Below are 12,501 nucleotides of genomic sequence, written 5' to 3' on the forward strand. Positions count from 1 at the left end.
CTGATAGTGATGAGGTTCCGGTGATCCGTCCAGACAATGAACGGCTCACTGGAGCCAGTGACGCCATTCCTCCAAGGCCCACTTTATGCCGAACAGCTTGCGGTCCCCTACCCCGTATCGCTGCTGAGTGGGATTAAATTTCTTGGAGAAGAAGCCACAAGGGTGTAGCTTCTGGTCTGGACCTCACTGGGAGAGAACAGCGCCAGCGCCCACGTCTGACGCGTCCACCTCCACAACGAACGGTTGGTTGGCATCTGGGTAAAGCAGAATAGGGTCGGTGGTGAAACAGGGGGGAAAGTTCTTTGAATGCATAAATGGCGGCGGGAGTGAGGTGGAAGGGATGAGGTGAGGGCCTGGTCAGACTGGTCAGTGGTGCTGCAACTGTACTGTAGCCCCCGATAAAGCGACGGTAGAAGTTCGCAAACCCGAGGAACCGTTGAAGCTGTTTGAGAGTCTTGGGTAGGGGCCAATGACGAACAGCTTCTAGTTTCTGCGGGTCCATGGCCACACCCTGGGGCGAGGTAACAAAACCCAGAAACATGGTGGAGTGCTGGTGAAAAGCACATTTTTCCAACTTGCAGTACAGTTGGTGAGCGAGCAATCTCTTGAGAACAGCCCGGACGCCCGAAGCTCGCCCCCTCTCTTCTTCACGAAGAAGTACCCCGCGGCTGCCGGCAACGAACAAGGCCGGATAGTTCCATCTCGAAGGGCGCTGGTGACATACTCCTCCATAGCCTGCATCTCAGTGGCCGATAGCAAGTAGAGATGGCCGCGGGGAGGGACGGAACCCGGCTGAAACTCTATCGTCAGGTCATAAGGGCGATGGGGTGGCAGATGGGTGGCTTTTCTCATACAAAAGGCACCCGGACAGGTCACGATAGGTGGAAGGGATGGCGTTGATGTCGACATCGGGGGCCTCGGACTCCGTGGAACACGTCCCAGCTGCCTGCCCAGATAGCAACGAAACCAAAAGCGCGATGCGTAGCCGATCGGTGGAGTACCTGGTGTAATTATACTCAAACACCAGATCAAGCGCTGTTAAAAACACACTGCACTTCCCGTCTGTGCCATCCCATTCATCCGGAAGTAACAGAAATACATCAGAAGTAGGGGGGGGTTATTTGGTGCGGCGCCGCGACCGCCCCGACGGGAGGCCAGCTAGCCGCGCGATCCACAGCCGGCTGGATATCCGCGTTCTCTTGCCGGAGCTCCGCGACGTCTTGGAGGCCCAGGCGCAGATTAGCGACCCCTCAGGTTAGCTTGTTGATCAGCTCGGCGTGCTGATCTACCACGTTGCAGAGGTGTGCATGATCCGCTGGGTTCACCGCGGAAGGCACAGTCATTCTGTCAAGAACTAACCTGAGGTGACCAGAAGACTTAGCTTTAGAGGTTAGCCCTTTGTTGCGTGAATGGTAAACCCAAACGCGGAAGAACATGAGTAGGCAGGATAATCACGCTATTTAATCTAAGGACTTTCACGAATGGGGAGCAAGGGAAAGACACAATCTAACCCGCGTCCTATAAATGCACACTCAATCAGAAAGCAAAACCAATAAAGTGAGTACTCACGATTCCACGAACGATTCCGACGAGGCATGGGCCAAACTCAATGACTGAGCAAGATGCTATGGTTTGTTTACTCCTTTTATACTTCCTGGTTCGCGACCGGGTACTAGTGCCGGTCGCGTTCCGAGTATGCATGACAACAAGCCTGTTTTACTTTTACATTGAAATCAAAATAATTAAATACTTTTAAATAAGATGCAATCCTTCTAAACAATGTTCTAGTCATAATTTCAGACATTACTTGTAATTAATCACTTGGAGATTGTGCTAACAATGTGTAACTAATGTAACTAAGAGTAATTACATCTGTTTAACTGGCGTCGAACTAAGGCACGTGAAAGGCAATAAAACCGAAAATATCTAAGATTAACCAGTAGATGTCGCCAGAGGGCCTTACAAGCTCTTCATCATTGACTAAGGCCAGGACCAGCTCTGGTCACTTAAGTGCATAAATAAACAAACTTTTAAGAAGCTGAAAATTTCTGTATTGTAAATTTGTTTTGTTTTTTTAATTATTGATTGATTGATTGGTCTTAGAAAATATTCTTTCTATTCTATTATTCTATTATATTTTGATATACTGGACTGTTTATTTTCATGAGCTGTAAGCCGTAATCATTAAAATTCAAACAAAAAAGGCTGAAAATATTTCACTTTATGCGCAATGAATCTAGAACATACTGTATGAGAGTAAAAAATTTTTAATTACATGACAAAAAAAACTTACTCAAAAATAACAATTCTATGAAGTAATATGAAACCAACACTTTATACAGTATATAGACCATATATAAATACTGTATTAAAAAAGTAATGAAAAGATTGTCAAAAAAAGGGAAATGACAGCGATTGTTGTGGTTTCCTGAAAACCAAAGTATTTAACAAGTGACAGTCAGGCTGTGTGTGTGTGTGTGTGTGTGTGTGTGTGTGTGTGTGTGTGTGTGTGTGTGTGTGTGTGTGTGTGTGTGCATGTCAATGTATGTGGGTGGGTGGGTGGGTGGATTTATATGTGAAATATTGGTGTTTGTGTGTAGAAGACTCAGTAATGATGAAGTGCTTGTATCTTGTGTCTGTCGTGTTTCACGTGGCTGCAGGTGAGTGAAGTTATTTTCTATTTTCTATTACAGAAAGGAGAGAGAATATTAGCCAGTTCTTAGTTCAGCTGCTTTGTGTTTAGTTCATGTGCTTTCTGTCCAGACTGGGTTTACAGTAGGCCGTAGTTCAGCCCTGTTCCTGAACAACCAAACCGAACACTGACAAATGTTTATCATTTAGAGTTTTAATCAACAACAACTTTACTTACTACAGTGTTATAATATTAATACAGAAATGAACACATCCAATGGAAATAGTTGATTATGACTTTATATTTTATAAATGCAATAATACTAAAATACAGAATTTCAACACCAGCATTTAATTCTAGTTAAATCTTGCAAACAAAGCAGTAATCTTTTTATGCAAGGTAACCCTACATCTTTAATAATGTACTTATTTAGGGCTGTTCAGCTCTGTACTTCTTCATTCTTGTTTAGACCATAAATAGATGCATGTGAATTTTACACCTTATATCCTGTCTTTCTGTTGGTGACAACTATTTTCACTTCCTGAATTACACCTTAAAATAGTTTTTATAATATAGTATTACTCTCTCCAGGTGGACTGTATTTTTAGATACATACACCATGGTGTCTCCCACAGCTGAATAACTACATGTGCAGTCAAGAAGTCAAATAAATACACACATGACCACAAGACTGTGTAACACGCATAGTACTGTAGGTAGAAACAGGGCTGAGAACCAAGATATTAGGTGTTTTAGTGCATCTCGTGATGTTCCACTACTGACTCTGTTTCTTTAAATAAACCTCTTCATGATTAAATAAACCTGTTCTGGAATTTCTGTAGCTACTTCATTGTTTTTGTCCTCCCCATCAGTCATTGGTTTTATATTGACAGAGGTAAACCTTGAAGAATCATAAATAACACTAAACATCATTATCTGATTACTGGATGCTTTGAGTTATCTCAAAATGTATTTTTTATATAAACTAATATTAATATATTGTAATTTACAGTAAAACAAACACATTTTTAAAACTTTGTAATGAGTTGGCCTAAAGAATAAGGATTTTCTTAAAAACATTTTTTTATTGTTTCTGTAGGCTGCGCTCTCTCTGCTAATAATGATCAAGTAGGACATAAAATAAGACGCAGAGGTGATTCAGTGCTGTTACCCTGCTCCTGCTCTGACCTGAACACCAAACCTCAAACACTCACCTGGTGGACCTACAGAACAGGAAATGCAACAGAAGTGTTAAATGATGAGCACTACCGTGGCAGACTTCAGCTGTTTAATAACATTTCTCCTGCTAATCTGTCTCTGTTCATATCTGACCTGAGAGTAGAGGATCAGGGATACTACAGGTGCAGCACTGAGAAGGCATACAGAGACATCAGGCTTAATGTTAAAGGTAAAACATTTAAATACATAAAAATAATTGATATTCAATGTAAAAGCTAATTAGATAATAAATACTGACTTTGGGTATTAGACTGAACTGAATCCTATCACATTGGTCTGGACATCTTTTTCAGTCTAATATGTGATTCATTGTAGTGTAGTGTTTAGAAAGCTGTATGATACTTGCATAATCCCGGTATGACACCTGATATAAATCTACATAAATATTAACAAAGGCTTCAATAGATATTATGGTCAGCTTTTTTATCTGTCTTTATTTTACATTATAGAAGTTTATGTTAATTACAGAGATCCCCGCCCCAGGGGTCATGTGGTGAGATAATAACAAACTGAACAAACCTGCAAAGTGATTACTAAACCGAGTGTGCACGGTGTTTCCTCTTGGGATGATGTTTTCATGATGATATGCAGTGCCATTTTTATATCAGATGTAGTGCTGCATGTCCTCTGCAAATAGTTCAATCTTAGTTTCATCAGTGCACAAAACATTTTGCCAATGTGGAGTGTTAATCTGCTCCTTGGCAAACTTTAAGCATGCAGCAAAGTACCTTTTAGTAAGCAGTGGCTTCCTTCATGATGTCCTGCCATGGACACCCGAATTGTTCAATGCTTTACATACGGTAGACATCTGAACATGTCTACTAGACATGTGAACCTAATGTCCTTGAACCTAATGTCTTTAACCTAATGTAACTTTTTCACTTTTATATATGTATATAGTAACAGTGCATTGATGAACACATTCTGCGGACACATTGGAAGGTTTTTTTCCACACGTCTTTATAAACATTGATTTTTACTCAAGTCAGTTATTAGTAGTACGGTGCATATTACTAATAGTGATATTCATTAGTTGTAATAATTTTTTGCATTTTCTGTAGTAAAAAGAGAAACATCAACACGAAGGAAAACAAAGACAAAATCTCCATCAAAACAGCGTCAGAGTAAAACAACACACTCTCCACCTGCATCACCCTCAGCACTGGACCAAGGTAAACAGCAAGTTTCATTACAACTGACATAAGTCAAGATAAACAATAATAAATGCTAAAAAGTGTGTTACATTCAGTCTTATTTTCTATTTAGACCAATTGCCTTGTCTAAGCCACATTACAAAAAAGCATTTCTTCCCAATTTGACTTTTATTTGGAAAACTATTGCCCCCCTCATTGCCACTTTGTGATACAGACAGAGCAGAAGCAGACTGAGCAATTATAGTAAGCTGTTATACCCCTATCTCACCTATGCGGTTTGACTATGTGAGGACTGACGTGTGGAAAGATGAAAACCTAATCACAGCACCAAATCTCACGGTGAATCATGATGAACCGTACTTACGGCCACCGCGCGAAGTAATTAGTTACTTTAAAAAGTAAACGCCCCCCAACACTGGTCATAATATAATCTCACCCCAACTGAAATGTTTGTCACTAGGAAAGGACTTCTCCCCACTTCAGATAAACTCTTAGAAATGCAGTCTTAAAGTCAGCTAACCCTTATTGAAATAAGTCTTTAGAAATACTTGTTTAGGTCGGTTTATGTACAAGTCATTTGTAAATCCTTCATTTGTAAATTTTTCATTTATAAAAAGATATAACAATCTGTCAAAGGTGCATTTCTCATTAATGATCGTAAACATGCTTTACTCCAGTGTCATATGCCGTATTACTAACAGTGATAAAACAGTTGTTAGTTTAAATATTTTTTTTTTATATAGGAAGAAGAGAAACATCGACACATTTAAGGAAAACAGACACAGCATTTACATCAGAGCAGCCTCATAGTAAAACAACACACTCTCCACCTGCATCATCCTCAACAACACCGAACCAAGATAAAGGTCAAATGCACAACAGCCTCCCTCTAGGTGCCTTTTTTTTTTACCTTTTAAATACACAATAAAACTCATTCCTATTTTTACATTTATTTAAATTTTTTGGTGTGCTTTATTGCAGGCATTTTGGCAGTGTTATTGTTGGTGATAGTGGCATTTATTTGTTGGAGATGCAGAGGTATATATATTCATACACACACACACACACACTCACACAAACAAATTTGAGATTCAATAATGGCAAATCTGTAAATTAAAATTAAAATTTATATACACAGTCATACACAGTACGAAATGCAGTGAAATGCTTAAACGACCGCCCGTGACCTTAAAAATAAAAGATTATTAATAGGAAATAAATATGAATAAAAAAGAAATACAATAGAAAATATGCAAAGATGCTTGAAAGTGTCTTATGTGCAACAAGGCAAGAAATGAAACAGAAATATGTAAATGTGCATGAATGTGCAGGTGTGCAGTGTCCATAAGTGTCCATGAATGTCCAGAATGAGTGCAAAGAGACAAATGTCCATTAGTGTGAATGTCCAAAAATGGTTTAGTCCTGTGTGGTGTACTAGTTGAGAGTACACCAAGAAGTTATAGGGCCAGCAGTATCTTTTTTTAGTTCCTATTATATGTGTGATTTCTTTTCTCTTTAGGAGGAAGATGTGGCGATAACACGATTACTGAAAGATGTCAGGGCTGTAAGAAAAAGCAGAAGGCAAGTCCCTGAACTGTTCAGAACTATAAATACTGTACAAGTTTGTCAGGTCAACAGTAAAAGCACCAGAAATTAGTATGTGTATAATGTTGATGCTTTTTTTTATCCACAGACTGATGCTATTTATGCTAATGTATCCCACAATAACAAAGCCGGAGCAGCACAGGTCCAGATCAACACTGGAGAGGAAACTGAATATGCCTGCATTAAAAAAACAACAGCAAAAAAAAAAGTAAATAAATAGAGTACAGCGGTACCTCGGCATACAAATTTAATCCCTTACGGAGGCGAGTTCTCAAGGCACTTCCCAAAGGAAATACTGTAAATACAGATTCCGTATATAATTATATATATATATATATATATTTATATACACTCAACAAAAATATAAACGCAACATCTTTGTTTCTGCTCCGATTTTTCATGAGATGGACTTAAAAATCTAAAATTCATTCCAGATACACAATATTACCATTTCTCTCAAACATTGTTCACAAATAAGTCTAAATGTGTGATAGTGAGCACTTCTGCTTTGCTGAGATAATCCATCCCACCTCACAGGTGTGCCACATCAAGATGCTGATCTGACATCATGAATAGTGCACAGGTGTACCTTATACTGCCCACAATAAAAGGCCACCCTGGAATGTGCAGTTTTGTCTCACAGCAAAATGCCACAGATGCCACAAGCATTGAGGGAGCGTGCAATTTGCATGCTGACAGCAGGAATGTCAACCAGATCTGTTGCTCGTGCATTGAATGTTCATTTCTCCACTATAAGCCGTCTCCAAAGCCGTTTCAGAGAATATGGCAGTACATCCAACCGGCCTCACAACCGCAGACCACGTGTAACCACACCAGCCCAGGACCTCCACATCCAGCAGGTTCACCTCCAAGATCGTCTGAGACCAGCCACTCAGACAGCTGCTGAAACAATTGGTTTGCATAACCAAACAATTTCTGCACAAACTGTCAGAAACCGTCTCAGCTGCATGCTCGTCGCCGTAACAGCCTTGAGTGGGCAAATGCTCACATTCGATGGCGTCTGGCACGTTGCAGAGGTGTTTTCTTCACGGATGAATCTCGATTTACATTGTTCAGGGCAGATGGCAGACAGCGCGTGTGGCGTTGTGTGGGTGAGCGCTTTGCTGATGTCAATGTTGTGGATCAAGTGGCCCATGGTGGTGGTAGGGTTATGGTATGGGCAGGCATCTGTTATGGACGAAGAACACAGGTACATTTTATTGATGGCATTTTGAATGCACAGAGATACCGTGATGAGATCCTGAGGCCCATTGTTGTGCCATACATCCATGAACATCACCTCATGTTTCAGCAAGATAATGCACAGCCCCATTTTGCAAGGATCTGTACACAGTTCTTGGAAGCTGAAAATGTTCCAGTTCATGGCCAGCATACTTACCGTACATGTCACCCGTTGAGCATGTTTGGGATGTGCTTGACCGGCGTATACGACAGCGTGTACCAGTTCCCACTAATATCCAACAACTTTGCACAGCCATTGAGGAGGAGTGGACCAACATTCCACAGGTCACAATTGACAATCTGATAAACTCTATGCAAAGATGATGTGTTGCACTGCATGAGGCAAATGGTGGTCACACAAGATACTGACGGTTCTGAGTCCCCAGACCCCCAATAAAGCAAAAAACTGCACATTCCAGGGTGGCCTTTTATTGTGGGCAGTATAAGGTACACCTGTGCACTACTCATGATGTCAGATCAGCATCTTGATGTGGCACACCTGTGAGGTGGGATGGATTATCTCAGCAAAGCAGAAGTGCTCACTATCACACATTTAGACTGATTTGTGAACAATGTTTAAGAGAAATGGTATTATTGTGTATCTGGAATGAATTTTAGATCTTTAAGTCCATCTCATGATCATGAAAAATCGGAGCAGAAACAAAGGTGTTTTTTTGTTGAGTGTATATTACTAATTCTACTTTAATTTAACTTACCTTAAACAGCAGATTTAATCCTGTAAATAATATTTTGAGAGCATTTGTAGTTTTCTTTTTTGGGGGGGTGAGTACCATTCGTATAGTATATTTCATTACAATTAAAAAGTTTTTAAATATCTAGTCATCATTGTCAAGTACTGTAGGTGTTGGACTGTGGTCATGAAGGTGTGGCAAGGCATAGACGCAGAGGGGGATGAGGTGAAAACAGTCTTTTTAATGATAAACCAAACAAAACATGAACAAATGGAGTTGGCTTTACCTTTGAGCATGCTAGAAACAAAACCAAATAATCAACTAATACACAGACAAGGGACGAAACAAACTAATATACAACACAGACAAGGGATACAAACCAGACGAGGCAAGACACACTTAACAGACTAGAGGACTAAACACAAGGGACTATACATGCAAGGGGCTAAACACACACAAGACAGACTTGGCTAGGCCTACTAGCTGTTATGCACATTAGCTGCTAAGCTAGATAGTAGTTAAACAGACTAATTGCTAAACTGGCTAGTAGCCAGAGACCCTGGCAAATTTAAAAGCTTTGCAAATACTTTGAATCATCAAACCTTGTGAACACAAAAGTGAATCCAATTAAAGACAAACAGCTTTTGTCCAGTATGCTGGACTGCTGGTCAGAAACACAAATCAAAACCGCAATTTGACTGCAAAAAGACTGCAGGAAGGCCACAATCAGCAAAGGCTTGTTTGGAGAAAAAAATTAGCAGCATTTCATGAAAAGAACACCTTGCCAACTATTAAGCATGGGGGGGATCTATCATGTTTTAGTGTTGCAGCTTGTGTTGCAGCTAGTGGCACAGGAAACAAGGGTCCCTGCAACGGTGGAGGGAAGAATGGATTCCACTAAATACAGGCAAATTCTAAAAGCAAACATCATGCCATCTGTTAAAAAAGGTGAAGCTGAAAAATCCACTATGGAATACCTTAAGAGGTGCAAGATGAAGGTTTTGGAAGGGCCATCACATTTCCACAGTTCTCTGATTTAAACCTCATTAAAAATGTGTAGGTAGATCTTTAAAGAGCTGTTCATGCAAGATGACCAAAGAATATTACAGAACTAGAAGCCTTTTGCAAGGAAGAATGGGAGAAAATCCCAGGTACAAGAATTTAAAGACTTTAAGCGGGCTATAAAAAGCGTTTGCAAGCTGTGATATCTTCAGAGGAGGTGTTACTAAGTACTGATTATCTAGATTGCCCAAACTTTTGCACTGTGACAAAATAATGTTTTAATTTTTTATCTTTGTTTAATTTATGACATTAAAAGTAACTATGCATCAATGTTTATAAATTTTGGTGTTACCTGGAGTTGTGTGCTAATCACGGGCCAACTTTGTCTTTAACTACAAAATAAATTGCTCAGGTTGGTAAAATCCTAATTAACCCTTCACGCATAGCCAGCTGGGCAACAAGGACCCTCAGGTTTTGGCATCTGCAAAAGCAACTGTTGCATTAGCACAGGTAAATATGTGATTGCTGTCATCATTAAGAGTTCCAAAACTTTGTCCTCCATGAGATCACAATGATGACAGCTGTCGCATCCTTGATTGTTGAATTGGTGGCAGGATCACAGCCCAATCCAGCTAAGGTACCCAATGCCAAAAGCCAATGTAGCACAAATTTTCGAAAAATTCAATGCTGGCCACAATAGAAAGGTATCTGGACACCCTGTGCATCACAGTGTAATTTCAAAATAATCTTTGGTGAATTTGTGGTCTTAATTTGTGGCCTTTTTGCGAATCTGTGTTTCCGATATTTAAATCCAATGGACCATCTGTGGGATGTGCCAGACAGTCCATGGAGGACCCTTCCAGCACTACACAGCACCCAGGCGCCTGAGCTGTCCTGGTGGCACAAGAGGTACCCAAACCTAGGTGGTTTTAATAATGTATGTTTGTTTTTGTGTCAACACAACTTTTATATACTTTATTATCCCAAGAAAAAAGACCAAAAACAAATTGACCACTATCACCCAACACCCTGCTCACCAGGGAGGCTCAGCAGGCCTGGTTCACCATCATGACCATTGTGTCCCACTGTGCTCTCTCTGCTACACTGTGGACTGGTAAGAACCCTAAAGGGGAGCTTGACTGCCTCTTCCACATTGGCAAATTCTGATTACAACCTGATTAGCTGATGGCAATTGAGGTAGTCAAGCAAGTGTCCCAAAATCAGTTCTTAAGGGCCCAGGCCCCCTGAAGAAATGAAAACAGTCGGCTAGTAAACACCTGTACCTACACAGGGAATGATAAATCAGAGACATGTCTGTCTCAGCGACCTTCACCTTGACCAAGATTCCAGCAGCTATGGCCTAGAAACAAGTGACTCAACAGGGGCCCATGCAAGTAGGCACCTTGCAAAACAAAATTATGTTAGCCAAACCTAATTCATTTCATTGCCAATAAAGTCATGACTGTTTGTCTGCAGGCTTCATTCACTCATTTTATTACAAGCACTCACTTGTGCACTGTGCAAAAATTTGGGAACTCTAAGAGTTCCAGAGTCATTAGTAAATGCACTGTAAAAAATCCAACTAAAAAAAAAATGTTGGCATAATGAGTATTTCTTAGTAATCTGGACAAGACATAAAAAAGCTGACTAAACTTGTGAAAACAAGTTCATTAAAAAATGGCTGGGTCAACTATAAGGTAATTACTGAACAGACTTGCTAATGTATGTATTTTTAATTAAAGCACTCCAAATTAAAAAAAGAGCAATGATGTGCAAGTGTTTGTCACGTAAATAACCAGAGGCGGACCAGAAGACTTTAGCAGTTAGCCCATGTAGCGTGGATGGTGAACCCAAACGAGGAAGTAGCACGAATCGGCAGGATAACCAAGCGTCTTATTATTAGGACTCTCCCGGAGCGAGAGCAAGAATTTACACAAATAAACTTCTTAACAACACACACTCGTCTGGAAGATCAACCCAAAAAAGAGGTAAGTAGTCACAATCTCAATGCGAAGTGTTGGAACTGGCATGGGCAACTCAATGACTGAGTGATGTGAATCGCCATTTTGTCTCCTTTTATGCTTCCGGGGTCGCGACCGTGCTTACTTCTGGGTCCTAGTGCCAGTCGCGGAGCGAATGTGCCTGACAGTACCGCCCTGTCCAGGGACCATGGACCATGAACAATGCAACCATGGGAGAAGTGGTGAAGGGTTTAAGTTGTAAGGGTTGGAAAACAGGGTGGATCCGGAGTGCCGCAGGCAGCTGGAGCTGGTAGGTGACAGGGTTGATTCGGAGGTTGATACGGTAAGGTCCGATGTACCTGGGCTAGAGTTTTCTGGATTCCATGTGGAGGTATAGATTTCTTGTCGACAGCCAAACTTTGTCACCTAGGTTGTACAGTACTGACCAACTGTGCCGACGGTACATCAACCTCTGGTTCTTGATGTTCGAACATCAAAGGTTGGAAACCGTAACATACCTCAAATGGGCTCAGTTTGGTGGCTGATAATACATGAAGATTATGAGATAGTTCAGCCCAGATGAGGTAGCGTGCCCAAGATCGCTGACGATCGGCGACGAAACATCTTAGGTAGCGCTCCAGTTGTTGGTTCGTCCATTCCGTCTGACCATTAGTCTGGGGCTGATATTCTGATGACAGACTACAGGTGGAATTGATCAGATGGCAGAAGTCCTTCCAGAACCGGGTGCTGAACTAGGGCCCTCTGTCCAAGACAATGTCTTTTGGGAACCCATGCAGGCGGACTACATGTTCTAATATCAGCTTGGCTGTCTCTTTAGCTGATGGGAGTCCAGCAAGAGCCACCAGATGCATGGCTTTGGAGAACAGATCAGCGATGGTCAGGATGGTGGGCAGGGCCATGATGAAATCAACGGCAATGTGCGTTCAATGCTGGCAGGGAAATGGAAGTGGTTG

The 12,501-nt window shown here is 41.1% G+C and overlaps 1 protein-coding gene across 1 annotated transcript; it reads left to right on the plus strand.

The window, feature by feature from the left end:
• The first annotated feature begins 2,563 nt into the window (after positions 1-2,563).
• LOC128544826 (uncharacterized) lies at positions 2,564-7,602 on the plus strand. The gene is made up of 7 exons (XM_053515117.1): positions 2,564-2,660; positions 3,732-4,040; positions 4,933-5,043; positions 5,769-5,918; positions 6,007-6,063; positions 6,545-6,606; positions 6,719-7,602. The coding sequence occupies exons 1-7, from the start codon at positions 2,612-2,614 to the stop codon at positions 6,848-6,850; spliced, it is 870 nt and encodes a 289-aa protein (XP_053371092.1). The 5' UTR covers positions 2,564-2,611; the 3' UTR covers positions 6,851-7,602.
• The last annotated feature ends 4,899 nt before the right edge of the window (positions 7,603-12,501 follow it).

The sequence above is a fragment of the Clarias gariepinus genome, chromosome 2 (genome assembly GCF_024256425.1).
Source record: "Clarias gariepinus isolate MV-2021 ecotype Netherlands chromosome 2, CGAR_prim_01v2, whole genome shotgun sequence".
Taxonomy (NCBI): Eukaryota; Metazoa; Chordata; class Actinopteri; order Siluriformes; family Clariidae; genus Clarias; species Clarias gariepinus.

What these genes read in the sequence shown, in the direction of transcription:
- LOC128544826 (XM_053515117.1), top strand. Translation starts at nt 2,612, where the DNA reads ATGATGAAGTGCTTGTATCTTGTGTCTGTCGTGTTTCACGTGGCTGCA. An exon ending in CGTGTTTCACGTGGCTGCAG is followed by an intron (nt 2,661 to 3,731) that starts GTGAGTGAAGTT and finishes TTGTTTCTGTAG; the next exon opens with GCTGCGCTCTCTCTGCTAAT. An exon ending in CATCAGGCTTAATGTTAAAG is followed by an intron (nt 4,041 to 4,932) that starts GTAAAACATTTA and finishes CATTTTCTGTAG; the next exon opens with TAAAAAGAGAAACATCAACA.